General features: G+C 38.7%; 1 protein-coding gene across 15 annotated transcripts in view; it reads left to right on the forward strand.

Annotated features, from left to right (window-relative positions):
• The window catches only part of GRIP1 (glutamate receptor interacting protein 1), a gene marked incomplete at both ends in the record, with an annotated part of 674,847 nt that overhangs the window by 561,566 nt on the left and 86,965 nt on the right, over nt 1-26,316 (forward strand). For 8 of the 15 annotated variants that reach the window (XM_084256515.1, XM_084256502.1, XM_084256505.1 and 5 more), the window contains 3 exons: nt 13,604-13,751; nt 15,876-16,045; nt 22,956-23,111. In XM_084256515.1, coding sequence (XP_084112641.1) covers nt 13,604-13,751; nt 15,876-16,045; nt 22,956-23,111 — 474 coding nt within the window. Of the gene's footprint in view, nt 1-13,603; nt 13,752-15,875; nt 16,046-22,158; nt 22,315-22,955; nt 23,112-26,316 lie in introns of all 15 variants that reach the window. The other 7 variants (XM_084256509.1, XM_084256500.1, XM_084256508.1 and 4 more) reach the window with 2 other exon arrangements.

Below are 26,316 nucleotides of genomic sequence, written 5' to 3' on the forward strand. Positions count from 1 at the left end.
AAGGAAAACCCTGTACCCATTAAGCAGTCACCCCCTATTCCCTGTGCCCAACCTCTGGCAACTTCAAACCTACTTTTTGTCTCTCTGGGTTTACTAGAGTTCAAAGTCACTTTTGCAGTTCAATCAAAGCATCTCTATTAACCCCATGGGCAAGGCATTTGTTCACTCTTTTTCATCTTTCTGATTGTTTCCATATAGTACATATTTTGTTCAAAGCAAGCAGCATGAAGACTCATGAAAAGATGAGTTGAGACACACAAACAAAATAATGACATCTTCCTTATCTCCAACCCACTCAGGGAGGGAGGACAGTGATGTAAGGTGTCACCTATGTATGTAAAAACACCCCATTGCAAGAACAGCCTTGAAAGGGCCTCGCTGGTGGCTCAGGAGGTTAAGAAACAACCTATAAAGCTATCTTCAGCCACTGCAGCACGAGTTCTATCCCCGGTCAGGAAAGTGACACACATGGTGCAGCAGACCTCTCCTGTCTTGCCTGCTGCTCCCCTCAGCAGTGTATTTTAGTCAGTCTGCCTGTTCTGTTCCCCACTCTGTCTCTGGTGGATCCTCTCACCCCCCCCCACACCTCTGGCCTGTACCCCAGTTCTTGTATGCATAAATAAATAAATCTTTTTAAAAAACAGCCATTAAAAATGTTTAGGCATGGGGTTTTAATGAGACCCCAACTACACTGGGAACTATTGCAAGCAAACGAACATGACTGAAATTTCTGCATCAGTATTGTTAACACAGTGCCTTGAATAAAATAACAGGTGTTCATTCCTTAACTCATTCCATCAAAAAATATCACTGAGCACCTACTATACCCTTGGATGCTCTGGAGGCACTATGGAAAGCCACACTCATGGGTAAGACACACACAATCCCTGCTGCATGGAGCTCACATTTTTTTAGATGATTTTTTTTTTAATTTTATATATTTTTACATCATTTTTCATTTTTACACAATGTATGCATTTTCATCTTGGTTATAGTCCCCATACAATTTCCACCACCCTTGTTTTGATCCTACAACCTCCCCCCCCCCCACTGTAGTGTGTCTCTGGTTTATAGTTGCTTGTTGATTTTGATTTTTACTTTATTATAATTAGTCTTTTTTCCTGGTCCTTATTTAGGTTTTCTAAGTTCCTGCTATGAGTGAGACCATTCAGTGTTTTTCTTTTTCTTTCTGGCTTATTTCGCTGAGCATGATTCCTTCCAGCGCCATCCATGTTGCTGCAAACTGCATGTGTTTATCTTTTTTGATTGCTGAGTAATATTCCATGGTGTATATATACCACATCTTCTTGGTCCTGTCATCTATTTTTGGACATTTGGGTTGTTTCCATAGCTTAGCTATTGTAAATAATGCTGCTATAAACATAGGGGTGCAGGTGCTCTTTGGAATTGATGTCTGTGTGTCCTGTGGGTAAATACCTGGGAGTGGAATTGCTGGATCATATGGAAACTCTATGTTTAGTAGGTCCAGAAATCTCCACACAGCTCTCCATAGTGGTTGGACCAGTTTGCACTCACAGCAACAGTGCAGGAGAGTTCCTTTTTCTCTACGACCTTCCCAACATCTGTTGTTGCTAGTTTTTTTTAATATGTGCCATTCTCACTGGTGTCAGATGGTATCTCATTGTAGTTTTGATTTGCATTTCCCTGATTACAAGTGATGTTGAACATTTTTTCATATGTTTGTTGACCATTTGCATTTCCTCTTTGGAGAAGTTTCTTTTTAGCTCTTCTGCCCATTTTTTGACTGGGTTGTTTGCTTTGTTTTTGTTGAGTCTCATCAGCTCTTTGCAGATTTTTGTTATCAGTCTTTTATCATTAGTGTTGTGTGCAAAAACTTTCCCCCAGTCCTCTGGATATCTCTTTGTTTTGGTTATTGTCTCTTTTGCTGTACAGAAGCTCTTTAATTTGATGTAGTCCCAGCTGTTTATTTTTGCCTTCACTGTCACTGCTTTGGGTGATGTGTCTTTCAAGATGTTACTGAGGTGTATGTCATGTAGTGTTTCACCTATATTTCCTTCCATGTATTTTATGGTTTCAGGTCTTATATCTAGTTCTGTAATCCATTTTGAGTTGGTATTTGTGCATGGTGTGAGGTAGTAGTCAAGCTTCATTCTTTTGCATCTAGCGACCTAGTTTTTCCAGCACTATTTATTGAACAAGCTTTCTTTGCACCATTGCATATTCTTTGCTCTTTTGTCAAAGATTAGTTGACTGTAAATATGTGGGTTTATTTCTGGATTTTCTATTCAGTTCCATTGGTCCATGTGTCTGTTCTTGTTCCAATACCATGCAGTTTTGATGATTATGGCTTTGTAGTATAGCTTGAAGTCTGGGAGTGTGATACCTCCATTCCCTTCTTTCTTTTTTTTTCAGGAGAGCTTTGGCTATTCAGGGGTTTTGGTGGCTTCGTATGAATTGCATCAATATTTGTTCTATATCTTTGAAGAATGTCATTGAAATTTTTATTGGAATAGCATTGAATCTGTAAATTGCTTTTGGTAGGATGGCCATTTTTATAATGTTAATTCAGGGGATGTCTTTCCATTTCTTTGTGTCTTCTTCTATTTCTTTAACAGTGTTTTATAGTTTTCTTTTTATAGGTCCTTTGCCTCTTCTGTTAGATTTATTCCCAAGTACTTGATTTTTTTTTGTTTCAATAATAAAAGGAATGGTTTTCTTGATTTCTTCTTCAGATTTATTGTTTGTGTATAGGAAGGCTACTCATTTTTGTGTGCTGATTTTGTATCCTGCTACTTTACTAACTGATTGATTAGTTTGATTAGTTTTTCTGTGGAGTTTTGGGGGCTCTGTATGTATATTATCATATCATCTGCAAATAGGGATGGTTTTGCTTCTTCCTTCCCTATTTGGATTTCTTTTATGTCTTGCTCATGTCCTAGTGCTCTGGCTAGGACTCCCAGTATTATGTTGAAAAGCAGTGGTGATAGTGGACATCCTTGTCTCGTTCCAGACAAGTGCTTTCAACTTTTCACCATTGAGAATGATACTGGCTGTTGGCTTGTCATATATGGCCTTTATGATATTGAGGTATGTTCCTTGTATCCCGAGAATTTCAAGGGCCTTTATCATAAATGGGTGTTGTACTTTATCAAAATTTTCTCAGCATCTATGGATATTATCATATGGTTTTTATATTTCTTTTTGTTGATGTGTTGGATTACATGGATTGATTCAGATGTTGAACCATCCTTGTGTCCCAGGAATAAATCCTACTTGGTCATGGTGAATTGTCTTATGGATACATTGTTGGATTCTGTTAGCTAAAATTTTATTGAGGATTTTTGCATCAGTGTTCATTAGAGAGATTGGCCTGTAGTTTTCTTTTTTGGTGTTGTCCTTGTTCGTTTTTGGTATTAGTGTAATGTTGACTTCATAGAACATGTTTGGTATTATCCCTTCCTTCTCAAATTTTTGAAAGAGTTTGTGAAAGCTAGGCACTAGTTCATTTCTGAATGTTTGGTAGAATTCATTTGTAAATCTATCTGGTCCTGGGCTTTTGTTTTTGGGAAGGGTTTTGATTACCATTTCAATTTCACTGCTTGCAATTGGACTCTTTAGGTATTCTATTTCTTCTTTATCTACTTTCGGGTGATTGTAAAGTTGTAGGAATTTGTCCATTTCTTCTAGAAATGGACTTGTTTGCATATAACTGTTCATAGTAGTTTCTGATTATTCTTTTATTTCTGCTGTGTCTGTTGTGATTTCTCCTCTTTCATTAGTGATCCTATTATTTTTCCTTTGTGAGCCTGGCTAGGGGTTTGTCTATTTAATTTATTTTTTTGAAGAACCAACTTTTGGTTTCATTGATATTTTGAATTTTTTTTTAGTTTCTATTTCATTTATTTCTGCTTTGATTTTTATTATTTCCTTTCTTCTATTGGTTTTAGGTTTTTTTGTTGCTATTGTTCTTTTTCTAGTTCTTTGAGATGTGAGATTAGGTTGTTTCTTTGAGTTCTTTCTTGTTTCTTGATATCCGCCTATATGCTACATATTTTCCTCTTATTACTGCTTTTGCTGCATCCCATACATTGAGGAAATTGGTATCCTTCTTGTGGTTCAACTCAAAGTGTTTTTTAATTTCTTCTTTGATCTCCTCATTAGTCCAGTGGGTTTCAATATCCATGAGGTGGGAGGGTTCCTTGCCTTCTTTTTATGGTTTATTTCTAGTTTGATGCCTTTGGGGTAGGAGAAGATGGTTGGTATGATTTCAATCTTAGCGTATCTGTTGATGTTTGTCTTGTGCCCCAGTATGTGATTGATCCTGGAGAATGATCTGTGTGCAATTGAGAAAAATGTGTACTCAGATTATTTTGGGGTGTAGTGTTCTATATATGTCTGTTAAGCCCATGAGGTCTAAATCCTTATTTAGAGCTTTAGTGTCCTTACTTATTTTTTTGTCTCATTAATCTATCCATTGTTGATGGTGGTGTGTTGAATTCTCCTACTACATATGTATTTTCTCTGATGTCTGTTTTCAGAGATGATAATAATTGTCTCATGTATTTTGGTGCTCCTTTATTTGGTGAGTATATGTTAATGAGTGTTATTTCTTCTTGAACTATTGTTCCCTTGATCATAATGTAGTGACCTCTGGGTCTCTTTTTACCTTTTTGAGTTTGAAATCTGTTTTATCTAATATAAGTATAGCTGTTCCTGCCTTCTTCTTTGGTCCATTTGCTTGTAGCACTGTTTTCCATCCTTTTGCTTTCAGTCTATTTTTATCTTTTGTAGTTAAATGTGTTTCCTGGAGGCAGCAAAAGATTGGGTTTTGTTTCTTAATCCAGCCTGCAACTCTGTGTGTTTTTATTGAAGAGTTTAGTGCATTTACATTTTGAGTTGATATTGATATGTTAGTGTCTGTATTTGCCATTTTATTTGTCTTTTCTGTGGTTTCATTTTTTGTCTTGTTTCGTTCTTATTCATCCCTCTGTTAGTTCTGGCTTTAGGACTCCTTGTAGTATTTTTTGGAGTAGAGGTTTAGTTGTAATGAAATTCTGGAGTTTCTGTTTGTCTGGGAAGGTCCTTATTCTTTCTTCAGAGAGGAAGGAAAGCTTTGTGGGATAAAGTATTCTTGGTTGGCATTTGTTGTCTTGGAGTTTGTTGACTATGTCCCTCCACTCTCTCCTTGCCCGTAGTGTTTCTTCAGAGAAATCTGAGGTCAGCCAGATTGGTTTTCCTTTGTATGTTATCTGTTTCTTCACTCTTGTCAGCTTAATATTTTTTCTTGTCTTGGATTCTTGCGAACTTTACTGTTTTGTGTCTTGCTGTATTTTTCCTTTCATCATGGAAGTTTGGTGTTCTTCTTGCTTCTTGTATATCTATTTTCAGTTCCTTCTTCATGCTTGGGAAGCTCTCTTCGATTATCTCCTTGAATATTTTCTCTGTTCCTATGTCTCTCTCATCTCCTTCCAGGATTCCTATAACTCTTATAGTTCCCTTCCTCTTGGAGTCCAATAGTTCCCAAAGTCTTTCTTCATTCTTTTTCCTTCGTATTTCTCTTTCCTTTTCTGTTTTGGTTCTTTTTATTTCTGTGTCCTCGAGAGTACTATTCATTATTCCATTTCATCTATTCTGCTTTCACTTTTTTTTTTCCAGATTTCTTTAGCTCCTCCATTAATCCTTTGATCTGCATTTCTTTCACTTCCCTCTTTAGGGACTCAATTTCATTCTTCTGATTGTTGATTATTTTTCCCTTATTGTTGTTTTCCTTTATGACTTCTTTCAGTTTTTTAATCGTGGCAATTTTAAATTCTCTATCTGAAAGGCTCAGAAGTGCTTCACTGTTGTTGCAATCTGGTGGGTGATTTTCTTTTTGTGGTGTGTCTTTTTCCCTGAGGACTTGCTTGGTTGCTTGTAGTTTTTCTTCTCCGTGCTGCTTGTTTTCTAATTTTTCCTATTCATTGAGACACTGTGTCATTGGTACTCTCTGATATCTCTTTGGTGTGCTCCTTCTGGGATGTCAGAAACTGGTGGCCCAATCAAGTCCAATACTGTGACGTCAGAATTCCATTAGGGCATGGTACTAAGGATATGTTGATTGGTGCTGTCCCTGGAAATCCACTCCCTCTATATTTATTTAGTACCAGAGGTGGGTCTTGAGGTCATTCAGACTACCCTTGCAGTGGCTGGATCACCCCTGGGCACCTAATCGCTGGATCCCTCTGGATTCCGACTCAAGGCCAGACATAGGGCCTGGCTTATGCAAGTTTTTCAGCTCACCTCTGACTGTGGGGATAGCCCTTTCTCAGTTCCACAAAGTTTTGGTGAGATCTGGACTGAAAGCTCCCAGTCTTAAGGATGGCTCTGAGAGGCACTTCCCTACTCCCTCAGACTTCCCTGGTGTTGGGCTCCAATGGCAGCCAGTCATGGATTCTGGCTTGTGTGGGCTTTCAGCTCACCTCTGACTGTGAGGACAGCCCTTTCTCATTTCCATGCAGTTTTAGTGAGGTTCGGGATGCAAAGCTCCCTGTCTTAGAGAAAGCACTTCTAGGAGGCTTTCCCTGTGCCCTTGGTCTGCCATGGTGGTGGCTGGATCACCCCTGGGTTCCCAATCACTGGATCCCCCCCTGGGTTCCAACTGGCAGCCAGTGGCAAGACCTGGCTTGTGTGGGATTTCAGCTCACCTCTGAGTTTGGGGTTGGCCCTTTCTCAGCTCCATACAGCTTTGGTGAGGTCCAGAGACAGAGCTCCCTGTCTTAAATATAGTGTATCTGGAGGCACTTCCCTGTGCCCTTGGTCTGCCTGACAGTGGCTGGATCCCCCTCTGGACTCCAACCAGCAGCCAGAGGCAGTGGGAGGGCCTGGTTTGTGCAGAATTTCCACTCACCTCTGACTGTGGGGTCGGCCCTTTCTCATTTCCACACAGCTTTGGTGAGGTCCAGAGGCAGAGCTCCCTGTCTTAGGTATGGCGTGTCTGGAGGCACTTCCCTCTGGAGCTCACATTTTTGTGAATTATGATTGTTGAATTATATTTATTGTAAGTGCTTCAAGAGGAAAGCTTAGGGTTCTAGTAAGACATATATAGCAGGAAGACTATATGCCAACAGACCTCCCCCTCCTAGTTTGCAGGTCAGGGGAGGAATCACTGAGGAAGTGACGTTGGAGCAGAGTGGAGTGGAAGAAGTAGGCGAAGGGTACATCAGATCATTACAGGTAAACAGAACAGTATATATGAGGGACTAGAGGCAGGAAGGCACCCAGTACTTTTTAAGAATTGAGGCGTAGTAGGAAACTGGAGCACAGAGAATAAGGGTAGAAGCTTAAACAATGAACTAGCAAGGAGAAGGAGTCACATCAGGTGGGTCCTTATAGACTATATTAAGAAATTTTATCCTTTACAGCAACAGCTGCTGAAAGGTTTTCAGTGTAGGGTTAACATGATGAGATAGCACTTTTGATAAACTACTCTGGACTGGGGAAGGTGGAGAGGAGAGAGGATATCAGATGATAGTTACTTGGATAGAATAGTGATTGTAGAGTGGAAAGAAAGGATGAAATTGAGAGCTGTTTAAGAATCAGAATCAAGAATTGGTAAGGATGAAGGAGAAGACAGAATTGGGGATGAACCCCTGGGTTTCTGGTTTGTGCGATGGAGTGTGTGAGTCATGTACAGGGAGAAGGAAACCAGGAGAAGAACTGATGGAGTGGAGCAGATTCACTGTTTAGTTTTTGAAATGTTGTGTTGGGTGTGCCTCTGAGACATCCAGAATAGTTCAGAGCGGCAGTGAGAGCTCTGGGGAAGAATGTGTACAGGACTCAGAGTGATCATCATGGCAAGTAAAGCCATGGAATACTAACTGAATAGATAACTGAGTTTATATTTAGTAAACGTTTTAACAGCCCTTGATTATCTTTATATAAGTACTTTGTTCTCCCCCAATTTTTTTTCCAAAGTTAGGTCCTCATTACAACACAGTCTTGTTAGAAAGTTTAAATTGTGCCCTGCAAATTGTTTAAAACTTTATATTATGTGGTAAGTTTGCAAAGGTGGTAGACCAGCCCTCAAACTCAAAGGTGGTAGACCACCCCAAAAAGGTGGTCATTTTTGCATCAAAATGCTTTAAAGTCTGAGGCTTTTCATTCCCTCTTGATAAACATAAGCTGTCCAGAATCCATTTTTAATCTAGCAGTTCACTTCTTTACTCAGTAGGATACTAGAATTTCAGTTCAGCTATTGTATATTTTAATAAATTTTATTAACCTTTCCAAATTTTTATTTCTAGTAGGCTCTTGCTTATCTGACATTGCTGTTTCTCTGTAGATTCATAGACTATCAGGGCTAGAGAGCTCTTATTGAAGTCCCCTAATTTTACAAATGAAGAAAATGAGATCTAAGACAGGCAGTGCAGTAGTCTACATGGCGAATGGGTGGCATAGCTGGGATCACCCTCTAGTTCTCTTGCCCTGCAGCTGAGCATTTTATTGCTGGCTTTAACCATGACTATGCATTTCTTTTCTCAGAATTCTGAAGTTTTCTACATTTAATTTTAGAAGAAGCCCACTAATTGCACATTAGTTTCTCCTAAATGGAATTATTGCACTTAATTTTTTTGGAAGCCTTAATGGGGAAGGAGTTACTTAAGGAGAGGCTGTTATTCTAGTTTCTATTCCAGAGGTATACTAATCAACTTTGGGTACACTTTCTCTCCTCCTCTAAATTAATGGTGGCAGGAGACCCAGTATGCTTTAGATCTCCTTGTTAAGCATTTCTTTCTGTAAAAAAAAAAAATGTAGTGTTCATTCTACACTATAATTAGAACATTAGAACTAGACAAGAATATAGTTTTTAATAATATAAGCTTCTTATAATATTTTTAAATATTTTAATATAAAAGTTTATATTAAACAACTTCTGTATACACTGATAACCTCTTTCAAGATTCTGATCTTTAATTGTGATGTAATGCTTTTAACATGAGTACTGGTGTTTGATTGTAATTTCATAAAATTTACATCTGCAAATACCTAGTTATAAATGGCTTCTTCTTAAAAAGAGAGTTCAAGAAAGACACGTTGGGGAAATAAACTCAAGTGGAAAGGCCTTCTGGGATATAAACTCAGCTGCTAAGGAAGACCCAAACTCTAGTTTCCATTCCAGAGGTGTACTAAGCAACTCTGGGTATACTCTCTATTGGCTTAAATATAACAAGTTTATTTCTTGAGAGACTAAGCAATTGCTAAAGATTTGGTTCCCAGAAGCTAACCTTCCTTTATCTGTGACTCAGTGCTCTTGTCTGCATGGTTGAAGATAGCTCACCAGTTCTGGGCACACATTTCAACAGCAAGAAGGAAGACATGAGATAGAAGAGGACATCACTATTCTATTTAAGAACACGTCCAAAATTGCGTGATTGGGCCTCCCCAGTGGCACAGCAGGTTGAGCGCAGCGTTGTGAAGCTGTCCGCAGCCTCTGCGGCATGGGTTTGATTCCTGGCCAGCCAGGGAGATTCTCACATAGTGTGGCAGACTTCTCCTGTCGTGCCTGCTGCTCCCCTCAGCAGTGTATTTTGGTCGTTTGCCTGTTCTGCTCCCCGTTCTGTCGCTGGTGAATTCTCACACCCTCCAACGCCTCTGGCCTGTACCCCAGCTATTGTATAAATAAAAAATAAATCTTTTTGAAAAATTCATTATGTCTCATTTATCATTGGCTGGAACATAGTCTCATGACTGCACCTCACTGCAGAGGAGGCTGGGAAATGTCCTTACCTGGGCAGCCATTTTCTCAACTAAAATTTAGTTAGGAAGCTTATTACTGAAGAAAGAAGGGACAATGGGATATAACTAATACTTTCTGTTACTTGTAAGCAATTATTATGACAGAAATAACAGAGAAGCCTCATTATTTCCACCTGTTATGCCAAATGAATTTATCTTTAGACATAAGAAGACCATGTGGCGAATACATGTATTTGCCACTCAATTTAGTAATTAAATTTATTTTAATTCAGTTTTATTTATTTACTAAATTTATTAAAGTCCAGTGAGTCTATGAAATATATTAAAATCCAATGAATATATGACAAGTGATTTGGAAAAATCTAAAATTAGTCTTTCTCTAAAGTTCTATAAAGATAATGTGAAAGAAGTCTCTGCTAGATCAGAGCTCACGTGAGTTTTGACCTGCTAGGGAACATGCTTAAGGAAGAGGAGAAAAGCAGACTTATGAGTACTTGACTTAGCAGCAGAGAGGTGTTGGAGTTGAAAGGTGGACAGAATCAGCTACCTTTTTAATGGAAAGACAACTAAAACAGACTGCAGAGACAGACCAGAATTCTTTTTTTAAAATAACTTTATTTATTTTTATATATTTTTTATATTGTTCTTCATTTTTTTCCACAATGTATGCTTTCTCTTCTCAGTTATAGTCCCGTGAAATTCCCACCACCCATTCACCCGTGAACCATCCATAGTCCTTTGTGCTCTTCTCTCCCCTGTTTTGATCTTACTCTCTTCTCTCCACCCCTCTGCAGAATGTCTCTGGTTTATAGTTGCTTGTAGATTCTGATTTTCACTTTCTTATAATAATTTCTTTTTTCCTGATCCCTTGTTTGGATCCTCTACATTCCTCCTATAAGTGAAACCATCCAGTATTTTTCTTTTTTTTCTGGCTAATTTCACTGTACATGATCCCTTCCAGCTCCATCCATGTTGCTGCAAATGGCATGAGTTTATCTTGTGTGATTGCTAAGTAACATCAATATTTGTTCTATTTCTTTGAAGAATGTCATTGAAACTTTTAATGGAATAGCATTGAATCTGTAAATTACCCTTGGTAGAATGGCCATTTTGATAATGTTAATTCGTCCAATGCATGAGCAGGGGATGTAGACCAGAATTCTTTACCAGAGATTCTAATTGAGGCAGGTTGCAGATAACTCAGAGAATCACGCAATACAGAGAGGAAGGCAGGACCTTGGACAGCACCATGGCCAGCGAGGCACTGGAGAGAAGGCAGGAAATGGGAGGACAGGAAAAGAAGCCAGTATGTTGTGAGTGGCCCTAGATCAGGGGAATTAGCACAGCAAGGTGAGGGGGACCCAAAAATGGCAGCCACCATACCAGAAAGTGCTGTTTGATTATGGAGAAATTATAGCCATACAACCCAGAACCAAAAGTCCTCTTAGCAGGGCCTCCCTGGTGGCGCAAGGGGTTAAGACACAACCTATGAAGCAGTCCCCAGCCTCTGCAGCACGAGTTCGAACCCCCGGCCGGCCAGGGAGCAACCCACATGGCCAGGGAGGTGACCCACATGGCACAGCAGAACGCTCCTGACTCGCCCGCCGCTCACCTCAGCAATGTATTTCAGTCAATCCTCCTGTTCTGTTCCCCACTCTGTCTCTGGTGAATCCTGTCACCCCACACACCTCTGGCTGGTACCCCAGTTCTTCTATGCATAAATAAATAAATCTTTTTTTTTAAAGTTCTCTTAGTACACTAAGACCTTTGGCTCCTCCTAGCTTTGATCAGTGAGACTCTGTCTTGAAATTGACAAGACTGTGCTCTAAGAATTGACCTTTTAACTCTTTTTAGAACTGAATTATTTCAATATCATTAATTGTTTAAGAAACAGTACATATAAGACACTTTAGCACTGGGGTATGAATATTGTTGGCATGAATGTTCTCATCTTTATTTAAGAAATATCTTCTTCATCTTACACTGAAGATGGCTTTTTCTCAGCTTCATGAGTCAGTGCATACTGCTGGAGCTTCAGCAGTAGGATATAGATTTCCTCCTTCACTATATCTGAGTGGTGCCTTGGTGATAAAGATATGCTTATAGAAAGGCAAAGTTGTATTAATGAAGCCTCAAACACCAGAGCTGTAGAAATTTCAGAACAATGTTACAGAACAATAACAGTCTTGAAAAATGAGCTGGCTTAAAGGCTTAACGTCATAATATATCAATAATAACGATGATGATGAAAATGATAATGACAGTCTACATATTTAGCACTTTATAAATTATAAAATGCTTTAGCTATACATTGATTTAATATATTGCTATATTAATATATTAAATAATAATATATTTAATACAATACATTAATTGTAATAAAAATGGAGTAAAGGAAAACATTTTATAAATTTGAACAAGTAGAATTAGAAACAAGTTAGAGGCAATAATTTTTCTAAGAAATGACAAAATATTGTGAAAAGAAATATTAAATGCACAATGGAATGTTACTCAACAATCAAAAAAGATAAACTCATGCCATTCACAGCAACATGGATGGAGCTAGAAGGAATTATGCTCAGTGAAATAAGCCAGAAGGAAACAAAAATATTGGATGGTTTCATTTATAGCAGGTATATAGGGGAACCAAATAAGACATCAGTGTAAAAAAATAGTAACAGTACAAAACACAACAAAGCAAAAATGGACAATTATAAATCAGAGACATACTGCAGGGGAGGAAGTGGGAGAGGGATCAGAGGGAGGGAGGGAGGAGCACAGGGGACTGAGGTGATGGTGCACGGGTGCATTGGGTAAGGAAATTCTATGGGGACTACACCTGAGGTGTGGGGGGAAGCAAATAGTTTAAAAATGAACAATGATGTAACAAATAAATAATAGAAAAATGAAAAGAAAAGAAAAAGAAATATTAAATGCAAGTTGTCTCCCTGTTCAGGCCTCTTTCCCTGCCTCTTTTGTGCTTAATGTGATCTCATCCATTTTCTCATTTGTTCAGACATTCACTCAAGAACTGCTTACTGCACACTTCCTTTGTGGCTGTCATGCCAGACACTAAGAAAACTGTGATTGACAAGACGTAGTCTCAGCTTTCTTAGCCTGTGTACAGTCTAGCATAGGACAGATGTGTGTAATCCACACTGGACACTATGAAACAGTGAGGTGTCTGCTACTACAGCAAGCAATATAGCAGGCTGATGGGGTACATGAAAAAGGCATTCTAGCAAACCAAGGGTTGGGAAAACTTCCCACAGTTTGGTGTTTACATTGAGCCCCAGTGTCATAGTGAAGAATACTCCAGTCAAAAAATAAATCCTATATAAAGTCACTCTTGAGAGGAAGGTGACCCTTGATCAGGTCCAGTAAGGAAAGACCAGGATTTACAAATTCAACTTTGATTATAAATTCCTATTATTTGACTATTTAGAGATATCACCTATTTATCCATCCTCTGTCTTTTCCTTCCTTTCTTCCAACCATCCAACCATCCATCCATCCATCCATAGTAGGTAATAAGATATTTATTGAATTGGTTTATTTTAAAAACATTTCTTAAGAAGCATAATATGCGCCAGGCACCGTGCCAAGTTATTTAGAGGGCATAAAGATACCCAAGATACTATCCCTAGTGATGTGAAACTTAAAATTTAATTGAAAAGATAAATCTATGCATGTGTTATTATAATACAAGCTGGGTAGATCAGGTGTCCCAAGATGTGCCCAAGAATGTGGGGATGTTTATGGAGGGAAACTAAGTTTCAGTAATAAAATTAACAGACCAAATCAGACTGAACATTTTCCATTTTCAGGTGTCTGTTTGCTTATTTCTTTAATTTTATTTTGTTTTCTGAAATTTGTTCTTCCATAGATTCTGTGGCAACAGCATCCGGACCATTACTAGTTGAAGTTGCCAAAACTCCTGGTGCCAGCCTTGGGGTTGCCCTAACTACCTCGATGTGCTGTAACAAACAGGTCATTGTCATAGACAAAATCAAATCTGCAAGTATTGCAGACAGGTGAGTGCTGTAAAAAGTGCCTCCTCTTTAAAACTGCATGTGATAAAAAGTATTATATATACGCGTAACACATACACGTATACAAATGTACACACATACATGCACACACACTCAAAACAGCTCCCTTCTAGTTTATACAAGTATTATATATGGAAACAAGTTTCTATTCAGGGCTTACAAACTCACCTATCTTATAAGCTCCCAATCATGTAATGCACCTCATCCAGACATTGTAGCCTTTATTGTTGGAGGGAAAAATCAAGCACCTGCACAAGTTTCCTACCTCCCTCAGGGTAATAGACCACTCTTACTGTAGGGTAGCTGGGCAGATCATGAAGAGACATCATGGGTTGTCCTGAATTGATAAAGAAGTCCTGGGCCTCCCCTGGTGGCACAGCGGTTGAGTGCTGGGCTGTGAGGCTGCCTGCAGCCTCTGCAGCACCGGTTCAATCCCCGGCCACCGGCGAGGGTCCCACATGGCACGCAGACCTCTCCTGCTGCACCTGCTGCTCCCCTCAGCAATGTGTTTCATCAGTCTGCCTGTTTGCTCCCCACTCTGGCTCTGGTGAATTCTCTAGCCCTCCCACGCTTCTGACTGTGCCCAGTGCTTGTGTAGATAAATCTAAAAAAAAAAAAGAAAAAAAAAAGAAAGAAAGAAATCCTGCCACCATAAAACTTATTCTTTTCTTCTTACTTAAAAAAAATCACATTCTTTAAATTATGCAGGCTTTAAAAAAAGGCTCTGTGCTGTCAGAGGATTTTACAGTCTTCTTCAAGGGCCCCTGAAAACATCATTCATTCCTATGTCACCATAAAAACAAAAGTCCTTTTTCCTGAATTTTTTTCCTTTTGTCCTAATTAATATTTTAGTCTTAAAAGGTAGATGTGGAGGTGGGTAGAGTCACCCACCGCATAATCTTACAGCTCCTGGCTAGAAAACCCCCACTTCCTATAACTGAATCACTTGAGGTGCATTCACGTGGAGTTAAGTTTTTAAATGGAAAGAGTTACTTGAAATGCTTCGCTCTTGAGAAGTAGACCATTCTCACTTAGGAAATTTCAAGATATAAGCGGGTGGCTAGTGACCCCTGCATGTAGCCAGCACTCTTCTCCATGTGCCCTTGGCCTGTGTGGTGCATCTCCACTGATGCAGTGACCTGCAGCCGCCCAGCTCGTGGCCAGTCTACAGCTCCACTGTGCTCTTACCCCCCCCTCAGTGCTTCCTCAGTGTTGCCATTGATCCAGGGGTACTCTCCAGTTCAATGGTGCAGGATGCTTTAATTTTCTCCCTCTGTTTTGTTCCCATTCCACAGGGGGTAACCAGTTTAAGGAGCTGTCCACTTGACTGGTACGTGGGGATACTGACTGCTGTGTTTGCTTTTCTTAACTCATCAAGTAGCCAGTCTCTTGAGTTCAGCCAGATGTAGCAGCTCGCCCCCCCTACCCCAACTCTCTCCTCACTCACCCTGCAGGCCTTATTTTAGTGCTAGTTTGACTCCTGCATAATTGCCATCATCATCCAGAGCTTTTTGTACTAATAAATGTTTAACTCCAGAATAACAAAATAGAATACAATAAATTAAGAACTAGTGATGTGGGAGTTATGTGAGAAGATTCTGAGAAAGCATTAGCTAAATCTCCCCCAAGTTATTCTCATTCGCACATAAAATAGTTGTAAATAACCCTATTCTACTTCTTTGAAACACATCTTGACATTCTGAATATTTACCAAACCATATTTAGACATAAAACTCTAGGAGGTAAAAAAAATCACAGAAAAGATAAAAAAAAAAATCACAGAAAAAAGTCGAGGAGAAAGATTTTCCTGTCATCCCTCCCCACCTGCTTATTTCCCCTCAACTTTCTGCACCACCACCTGAAGATAATCTTTTCTTAGAAGGACAAGAGCAAAACATTTCCTTGAATTCTTTCTGTGTTTTCTACAAGGTTTGACATCCCTGTTCATAGCCACGGTACTTAACACATAACGATGATGATTCCTGTAACACTCAATTTTTTTTTTAAGTAAATGAAAAGTGTGTGAATTTTTAACAATGAAGGTCATGAGTGTCATTTTCTAAAGAGGAAGGCACTTCCTGCATTTAGTGTTTCTCCTTCCTGCAGATGTGGCGCACTGCACGTGGGCGACCACATCTTGTCCATCGATGGGACCAGCATGGAGTACTGCACACTGGCCGAGGCCACCCAGTTCCTGGCCAACACCACTGACCAGGTCAAGCTCGAGATTCTTCCCCATCATCAGACCCGCCTGGCTCTAAAGGGACCTGACCATGGTGAGAGCTTCTTTCTGGACAAATCTCTTTATCTTCTCCTTGCAGTGACTGCTTCCTCCAGCTGAGTTAGAAAGCAGAATTTAATTTGCCTTTATCATTTCTTTTCAAAACAGCAGGTTATCTTTGTTTACTCTGCTTCATCTTCCAAATACCCTTTTATAAGCCATAGGCAATATATGTAAGACTCCCAAATAAAGGAAAGAAATAATAAGAATGTTTCAGAGAATTTTAGCTATTTGATTTTTTTTCAAGCCTTTAGTGTAAATTCAGTGTGGAAGAGAAGGGGAATAATTTGACTTCCTATTATTCCTATTGAATTTCTACTCTATTTGAAGTGAGTACTACTTGGATGAAGGCAAATAATAAAACCCCTGCTTTTAAAATATATACTTATAAGGTGAGGATTAATAGCAGATGCTTCAAATGTTTTAGGAGAAAAGTGGTTGTATGAAAGGTTAGCATTCTCTGTAGTTTGTTCGCCAGAGTAGGGATTTATTTTTACCATTCTGATCAAAAATCTTCTGTAGGAGAATCAGAATATTTTGCTGCATTTATGCAATAACAAGTGTTGACTAGGGGATTTGTGCTTTACTGTGTTGAAGCTCACAGATGCGCTTGAAATGAAACCTAGTAAGAGAAAATGAACTTGGAGCCCAAAATCAACTGAAAAAAGGGCTCTCCAGAGAACATTTGGTTCCAACTTCACCTCCCTATTCTTCCTTAAACCAAGTGCCCTCCTTTTCTATTCCTTGAATTCACTTCCTTGAAACCTCACTAGTACTGCCAGGGGGGCCCCAAAAGGAAAAAGCACATTTCCGTATGTTTACAAAGAGAACAATTTTCTCTAGAATCGAAATTTTGCTTATAAGGCGGTCATTGGCATCATGCATCACTCACCTCAAACACATTGCGCTTTTCCACAGTTTGAAAAAAAACAAGAGGGACCAGATAATTTTCATACTGAATGAGTCAGCTGGATGCAACCTTTTTAATTAAATGGAGCTTAGACAGCCCTGGAGCTAATGAGAATCTCTAGTACAGCATTACCTTTTATCAGATTTTAATTTTACACGTTGGAGTAGAAAAATGGTGCAGCATAGGCAGGTTATGAAAAGAAATCCAGCCTCATTTGAATGGAAATGATAAGGAGCTACAGGAAGGTGAGGTCCCTGGGCACACGCGGGTCCTGTCAGGAGGCCCGTGTGTCATCCCCACACTCTCCCTGGGAACAGAGATGTCTAAAATTCCAAGTTTCTTCTAAATTAATCTGAAGTCTTCATTGAATTCAGGGCACAGTAGGTATAAGAATACATACCATATATGCTTTTTCAGAGTGATTTTTCTTGGAAAATTCTAGTGCAGTGAGTCAGAAATAGGTAATAGTCCCCTTAAAAATGTCACTGTCTCTAGCAACCTCATTCCACCCCCTTTTATTTGTCCTGTGCACAGATAATACATAGTTCAAATAGTTTCCAATTTGTGAAATATTAAATACTTTCACCTGCCAACACAATCAAGATGGATTTATATACTAAACATGTGGGGACCAAAAGCAAACTCTTTTTCTTGACTGTGGAAAGACCAATGTGTGATCTTTTTGATGGGTGAAGATCTAGTAATTTAAGTAATGCTAGCTTGCACTTTTGACCCTATCATACTCTTTTTCCACAAGAAAGATGTGGTTATTTTTTTAAGAACTCTGATGCCTGAAAAGCTTGCCTTATATCTCAGGGCTAGGTGGAGATACACTTCCCGAGTTTTGCATAGCAGCAAAACATCCACCATGGTGTTCTCAGGGAAATGGAGAAATGTGCATATCATCTAGGAATAAGAAATTAGCCATGCCTTTTGCTGTTAAGTAGCAGCTTTGAAAAAGCCAACAAGAATGTGTTTTTAATGAGGTTAGCAATTGTTCCCACTGAGGGTCTTTGAGAGACATAATCATGATTGAAGGAAATTGAAAATGGAAAAGAAAATCTAAGCTGAGTCACGAGGTTGAGTACATTTCAGTACCACCAAGACCCTAACTTTTGAGTTCCAGGAGAAACCACCAAAGCAGCTGTTGCCAAGACCGTAGGCAACTGGGTGGGGAAAAGGGTGCGACTAGACAGAACAAGTACACTCCACATCAGATCAGATCCCTCTGAGACTTCACCAGTGATGTCTCTATGGACTGATGCGAAGAGTGTTTTATTTTAACTCTCTGTTTACATTTTATATTTTATAACCTATTATATAGTATGAATTCACATAATTTTGGTAGGTGAGGGTCTAGTAATTTAAGTAATTCTAGCTTGCAGTTTTGATTCTATCATACTATTTCCCACAGGAAATTTACTCATATGAATACATTAAAAATTTACTCATATAAATATGACTATAAGTATAAACTTGCATGCTATATATAGTATACACCTGTAGTATGATTTCAATATAAATGTATGATTTATATGTAAATATATTTATATTTCAAGTTACCTGGAGCAAGTGCAGGAAGAGGTGCCCATAGATGGTGACAGAAGGCAGGGACTCCAGAGTCAGGTTCCAGAGCTTTAATTCTGGCTCCACCACTTAAGCAAATTACCCAACTTTTCTATGCCTCAGTTTCTTCATCTGTAAAATGGGTGTTATCATAATACCTTTTTCATTGGCTTATTGTGATCATAATCTGAGATAATCCAGGAAAAAGCACATAGCACAATGCCTAGTATACATTGGGTGCTCACTAAAAAGTGGGGCCATTGAATGGGAGAAACTTTGCAAAGTTTTGGCATAGTATGCCAAAAAAAGGTAACATCTTATTTTTTTAAACTCCTGAAGTACTGATCTAATGCATGAAAAAAGACCAAAACTCTGAAAAGAATGATTGGAGGGCAGGGCTATCAGATGTCAGGGTTTTTTTATAAACCCACTGCATGAGTGTCATGTATACTACCATAAAGCAATAGATTTGGAGTATACATCCAAAATAGGCAGTAGCTGGCTTTGCTGGGTAACATTATTTGTTGGACATCTTTTCTATTCATTATCCAAAATATATGCAATTCACTTTTGTTCATTCTTATATCATTTCCGTGTCTTAATTATTTCATATGTATGGAGATTTCAGTTCCCAATAATAATTCAAAGTCAAGGTAAATATTATGACCACATTGAAGCTGCCTATAATAGTTGGTATAGTGCAGGGCACATAATAAGGGCTAATAATGTCTTCCTTATAGATTTATTTATTGGGCTTGCAATCCTTAAAAATGCCCAGTAATTTGCAAAGCACTCCATAAAGAACTGGTTCAAAATGTGAGTGTAGAATTCTGAAGTCCACTCACTACACTTCTTTGAAACTCTGACAATACTCTGTAAAGAGTACAAAGAGTAGTTGTAAATTAGCCAGATCCAGTAATGAATGCATCTTGCTAAAAAGTCTTCTTGCACACTGCTAAGTAGAATGGGAATAGTGAGGGATAACTCTCTAGGGACTTTTCTGCAACAATTTTTATCATGAAAATGCTACTGCCATGTGGACATGGGCACACTGGCTGATGTTCCTATTCATTTATGCATTTATTTGTTTTGGGGATTTTATTGTGTTCATCAGGTATGTACTAGGCATTGTTCTTTTTGCTATAATGCATCTAGGGAACAAGACAGCATAAATTCCTATTCTTATGGAATTTACAGTCTAGTATAAAGAGGCATATGTTAGAAATACATTAAGTAAAGCCATTTCAGAAAGTAATAATGCCATGAAGAATATAAAACAGTAATGGGATAGGGAAGCCAGGAAAGCCAGAACAACCTTTCTGAGGAGGTGGTACCTGATCTGAGATGTGAATAAAGGGAAAGAACCAGATATGCAAGAAAAATATTAGAAGCAGGAAGAATAGCATGTGCAAATGCCCTGAGGCAGAAAGCAGGCTTTCTTGTTCTAAGAACAGACATAAAAGCAATATGGCCACAACAGTCAGTGATGGGGAGAGCCATTGGAGAGATAATTAGAGGGGTCACACTGGATTCTCTTTGTAATTGCACCTAATTGAAGTAGCTTAAATATGTGTGACATGATCTAACTTAAATACTTAAAAGGTTCTCCTAACTGTGTTGTTGACACTGCAAGGTGTATAGGCCAGACATGAATCAATGAGCCAAGTCTAAAAGTGGTCAGTGATCTAGGTGAAGGAGATGGTGGCTTGAATCTACAATTTTAGATACAGAGATGGAGCCCAGACGAGAAGCAGCAGTGAGGGAAAGGGAAAAGGCCCAGATGTTTTCAGGTTACAAAGTTATGGTGGTTGTTATCTAAGTATTCAGCAGAGTTCTACAATATTCTCTAAAAGTGTCCAATGAGTGAAACTTCTTTAGAGATACATCTATTTCCTTTAAAAGATTATTTGTAGACAAGTAGCTAGAAAATAGGCAGACTCAGAATTATTAATAGTAGCTCCATTGTTTGTATTCTGTGTGCCAGCACCCTGCTAAGCACCTTTTGTGCATAATTCTAACAGTCATCATAGGTGGTAAATGCCATCATGATCTCCATTTGACATATGAGGAAACGGAGGCTTAGAAAGACCAAGTAAATCGCCAGTGTCTTATAAAGAACAACCAGAGCCCATCTGGCAGTGAACTGCCCGTGCTAGTGCTTTGTTCCACAAACTCTCTTATTCCAGAAAGAATGTGAAGTGGCCAGTGAAGCTGAATCACATATAACTTCAGCTCTTATCTAAATGACCCCCTTTGAACAGAGTATTTGACCGTCCTACATGAATAAATACCTTAAACAATTCACATATAAGGCATCTCACATTGTGATCACAATAGTAGAAAGAGATAAATTCATGGGTTATTTTTAACCCTTGAAAATTGTTAGGCGCGCAGACCTCTCCTGCTGCCGGCTGCTCCCCTCAGCAGTGTATTTCGTCAGTCTGCCTGTTCTGTTCTCCGCTCTGGCTCTGGTGAATTCTCTCACCCTCCCGTGCTTCTGACTGTACCCAGTGCTTGTATAAATAAATAAATCTTTAAAAAAAAAAAGAAAATTGTTAAATGCAAATTCTTTACCAAACATAGTAACATACTTCAGAACACTAGATAGAAAATCAAATCTAAACAATATTGAAATTCCACATCATGAAACTTTTGATTTTTCCAGTGTTTTAATTTATGAAAGATATGTACATAGTACAAATATCAAAAAAGACAGAGCTTCATTCCCACACCAATTTGCTGTGGATATGTTTTCTGATGCAAACTATAGTTTCAATATCATTTTTAAAATATAAATGAATAAAAGATGAGCAATATTGAAAATAGAATAGAAACATGATCTGTATCTATTTTTAAATAAAGGGCACACCAAAAACTTGAAATAAAATATTAAAATGTTGTAGCCTCTAAAGAAGATGTAAAAACAAGTAAAAATGTTTTGAGAATTAAATATTTCTTTCAAATGTAAATGCATTTTTTCAAAAATACCCCCAAAAGTATAAAATAGTGATATTTTTATCATTTTCTTATTAGGATACAGATAGGATTTTGATATTGGTAGATAATTAGAGAAGCTTATTATTGAGGAAGTCAAGTCCAAGTGATAAATCGAGGTGTAATGAAAATGTCACAGCAGTAAATTGTGATGTGTGACTAGGTAACCATTTGAATCGTAAGCCACCGTGATTTATTGTTCTTTCTTTCCTTTTTCTCAAAACAAGTGCTTCTAACTGGCCAAGATTTGCAAATCTTTAATTACTAATTGTGTGCCATAGATCTTTATGAGGTTGACTTTTAAGTTAAAAAAATGTTTTTAATCTCAGCTGTGAAGCTCAGGGGAGATTAGAAATTGATTCACTAGTCATTTTAAAAGGAGAAAAAAAATGACTGGGGAAGAACATGCATTATTCTTGGGAAGATGAAAACTTTCCATCCCTAATGTTAATCATCTGTTTTGCTGACCACTGAGAAAAGGGCAAAGCCAGTAGATTTCTTTTTCTTTACCAGCAGCTTTCATTTCTGTTTCACTTTTAATTTGTGCAATTCAGTTACTTTTTCCTCTTTTTTTTTTTTTTTTTTTTTTGGTTCTCTGTTTGTTTTTCTTATTTCTCATCATCACTTCATATGGGCAGTGAAAATTCAGAGGAGCGACAGGCAACCTACCTGGGATTCCTGGGCCAGCAACCACTGCAGCCTTCACACCTACCATCACTTTAACACGTACCACCCAGATCACTGCAGAGTGCCAGCCCTGCCAGTCCCGAAAGCGCCTCCTCCAAACAGCCCTCGTAATGTTCCAGGCTTTCTCCTCCTGGTCTCTTATTTAAAATATTTCTCACTCCTTCCTCATCTAACTCATACCATATTTGGCTTCATTGGTATTGTGTGCTTTTTTTTTTTTTTTTTGTGGTAGTAGTTTATCATTTTGACATCTCCTAAGTCTTGCTTTTCCATCAGAGAGCATTTGTTGTTAGGAAAGGATGTAAGTGTTCACAATGTTTTATATGTGGTCAGGAAATAACAATTCAGAATATCGTACAGTATTCTCAGATCGTCTTTGTGTATGTGAAATCACTGCTAAAATTCATGTCAGAAAATAGCTATGAAAATGAGACTGTATCTGGTACATTGAATTGTTATTGATGGAGAAACTTGTTTAATGTTTGCTTGCTTGTTGCCAAAAGCCACCTTCAGAGAGCCTCTCTGTGTTCACTGTGCTTATGAGGATCGTGCTAGCCTCGGCAGTTCCAGGCTCTTGTGACTCAGATTCTCAGTCTCGGCAGCTTCTGAGACTTGGTGTCTATGGCTGGGTGTACACTAGCCCTTGCTCTGCGTGATATGTGTCTTTTGTGTTGTTGCTGGTTGGCAATGGTGGCAGGCTCACGTCCCGCCTGAGAATGCTCTGTGCCAAGTCTTCACTCTCTTACAGCAGCTTTGGTGTCTTCATCCTTCTCTCCTACCTCCATGAGTGCATACAGCCTGAGTTCCCTGAACATGGGGACTTTACCTCGAAGTCTCTACTCCACTAGCCCACGTGGAACCATGATGAGGAGGAGACTGAAAAAGAAAGACTTCAAAAGCTCACGTAAGTGGAACATTAGCTGGTCTGTTTTGCCTGGAGAAAACATGTGGGCCAGTTAGAGGTTTTGACAAACCAAACCCTATAGAAAGAGTAGTTTACAGTGACCAGGTACATCCTAAGTAGCTCACAGCTCTACCAAAACCTGCTATGATATCCATTGTCTATATGATAATGATTGCAGCACATATAGTTTCAGACTGAATTTGTTCATACTGTCTTTGCCTACACTTCGTATTTGAATTTTTTTCTTCCTCTTTTGAGCTGATGAAATAACCAACCGCTCCAACAGTGGAAGATTAGGAAGATTGTAAGGATGCTTGTTTATCGCTATTTATTCTGAAAATATGAATTCTATATTCTGAAAATACGATCTTTGGGGACAGCAAAGCACCAGTATACATGAAGAGATGTAATTAGCTTCTTACTCTTAGATAGCTGGCTTTATGTATATAGAAAAAGGGAGAAAATACAAATCATTCACTCCTAAATTTCTTGTTTCTGGTAGAGATCATAATCTGTCATCATGACTACATGTTATGAAGGAAAAGAATGACTCTGTTTCCAACCAGATCTAATCATAGTCTATAGAGGTTTAAGTGTTTCTCATCTTGGAGGTCCCACTTGGTGGTAATGAGTGTGATTCCTAAATAAACCAAACCCAGATACTTGAAGGCTGGTAGTGAAGAATGTTCCTGTGAGAATGGGAGGATGGACCTATATACTTTTCACTTTGCCAGAAATGCATCTTCACAGGTGGATCCATCACCATGTCTACCAATGCCACCATCGTGTGGGAAACCAACCCCCACCCACACTGGGAAATTGTCTCTTCATATTATAGGAACTAAAGGCTCTCTTACCAAGAAAACCACTGCAAAAATAGGCCTGCTGCTCTGCTTTATTTATTTGGGTTTACATGTCCCTTAAAAATAAGGAGATTTGTTATCTATGGTATATGAATATGACAGTACATTTGAGCTTACGAAAATAAAAGGTTGAATTTAGTCAAATGAGAACTAGGAACTTCTAGATTGATGCTTTTTTTTTTTAATCTCACTATAGAGTAAATCATTTATTCTTGGAAGAAACTAGTTGCTATTGTTTTCTACTGAGGTAATGTTGGTTTACAACACTATGATTCAGAAGTACAGTTTTACCCCCTCTTCAGTTGTATGTTACCACACTCAAGAAGCTAATTTAATTTGATACAGGAGATCGGTCTGAGCACAGACTCTCCAAGCAGCTGCCTGGGTTCTCATCCTAGTGCCATTGCTTTCCAGCTGCAGACCTGGAGCAAGTTTCTTAAACTCCTGATACTTTGGCATCGTTAGCTACAAAGCGGGGATAATTATAACACTTACTTCTTTGGGTAGTTGTAAAGATTATATGAGAAAATAAATATATTCTCACCACTTAAAGGAATATGCAGGACAAGAATCACACTCTAGACTATGTTAAGAATATATATATATAATATATATATATATATAAAACCTAATAAAGTACTCTGAGATATATACACACACAAATACACATAAATATACAGATATACACACAGGAACAATATCTTAATATATATTAAACTCTTTTGTTAGCTATTTTGAGCTGTTTAAGTGTGTGCTATTATTTCTGAATCTGTATGGCTTATGTGAAAATCTGTTGACTTCGCTCTCAAATTTAGGTAGTTTCCATAATGTTACACTTTGGTATAATACATGAGTCTTCAGCCTCCCATATAATGACTTTAGGGTTTGTGGTTGATGTTTATAGATGGAATTTTTTACACATAATGACTCCACGTGCAAATTCATCACTGACAGAAGCAGCCTAACAACTCTCAGCAGGAAAGAGCAATTAAGACAAATTCATTAATGTTTGCATTGTACTTCTGCTTCAATGGTTAAATATTTGTTTGTGTTAGGTGAGACTTGCTGTGTTGATTAAGGACACTAGTGAACACAAATGACTGGTAGTACGTGTGGCCATCTAGGTTGATTTTTACACGTCTTGGAGTTTGTCGGAGGGCACAGAGGGGAGGCCACACTGTCCCTGACACTCATAACCAATTCAGATTCTCCATTGAATCAGCACAGTATTGCCCAGCATAATAGAGACAAAAACAGAAACCTGGTAGAAGAAATTTCTCGCTGTTTGTGTTTGTTGTGGATTTTAGCCATCAAGCACCACTGATTGTCTGTCTACCAGAATATTTACAGAAAACCATGTTTTATGTTTTAACCAAATACTTAGGTTCAAAAAGCTATGAACTTTTAGTCCCATTTTAAAATCACTGAAACAAGTAATAATAGTTTTCCAAATCAGACTACAAATTCAGGATTTAGTCTTTACTCTTTTTTTTTTTTAAATTGGCTTGGCTTAAACTTTGTGTGGTCACATTAGATGTAAAGGTATTTCCCAAATAACCGATACTAAGTTTTATTGCCAGTCGCACTATGCCCACCAAATAAAGTGGTTTATTTCCACCACTTTATTTATGTCTTTATTCTGTGCCACGATTTGCTGCCCTCTTTCTAATACTTATGTTTCCATAGCAACCAGGCCATTTATATGGATGGTGAATCATGGCAACGTCACAAATATAATAAAAAGTCTCTTTGCTGTATTGGTGCTGAGTTGATTCCAAAGCCCACAAAACAGAAAAAAAATCTAACATATGTTTAGAAAGAAAGGACATGGACTAGAAAAGAATGAAATCTTCCCACATAGGTATTAAAGCATTCAGCATCATTGACCAAAGGGGGTAAAAAGCAGGAAGTCTGTAGCATGTGTTACAGGATAAAAGCAGGCGAGGACCATGTGCTATAGAGAGAATGAGTCTCCCAGCGCTGAGCTTGAGAAGTGTCACAAAGACACGGGGGCTCGCAGAGCCATGTCACAGAGGAAACCCTCTCGGTCATCTCTTCTGGAATCCTGATGACCTTTAGTCCAGAGTCAGGCTGCTCCTTGTTCTGCTGCGGAGCCCAGTTCCCTACCATCACCCCATCCTCCCCTGTGATGGCGATGAGACAGAGCTGTGCCTCTGACTAGCTCCCCCTGCTTTCTGTTCCCGCCTCCTGGAAGCCAGCATCCATGCTGCCTGGGCCCAGCCCGCCTGAACTGCGGCGGACACTAGATGATAGAGCACATTTCCAGGATGCTTGTTGCCTCTTTTGTCAACACCACTTACTACTAGGGAAGGCAACACTAA

The sequence above is a fragment of the Talpa europaea genome (assembly GCF_964194135.1).
Source record: "Talpa europaea genome assembly, chromosome: 15".
Classification (NCBI taxonomy): Eukaryota; Metazoa; Chordata; class Mammalia; order Eulipotyphla; family Talpidae; genus Talpa; species Talpa europaea.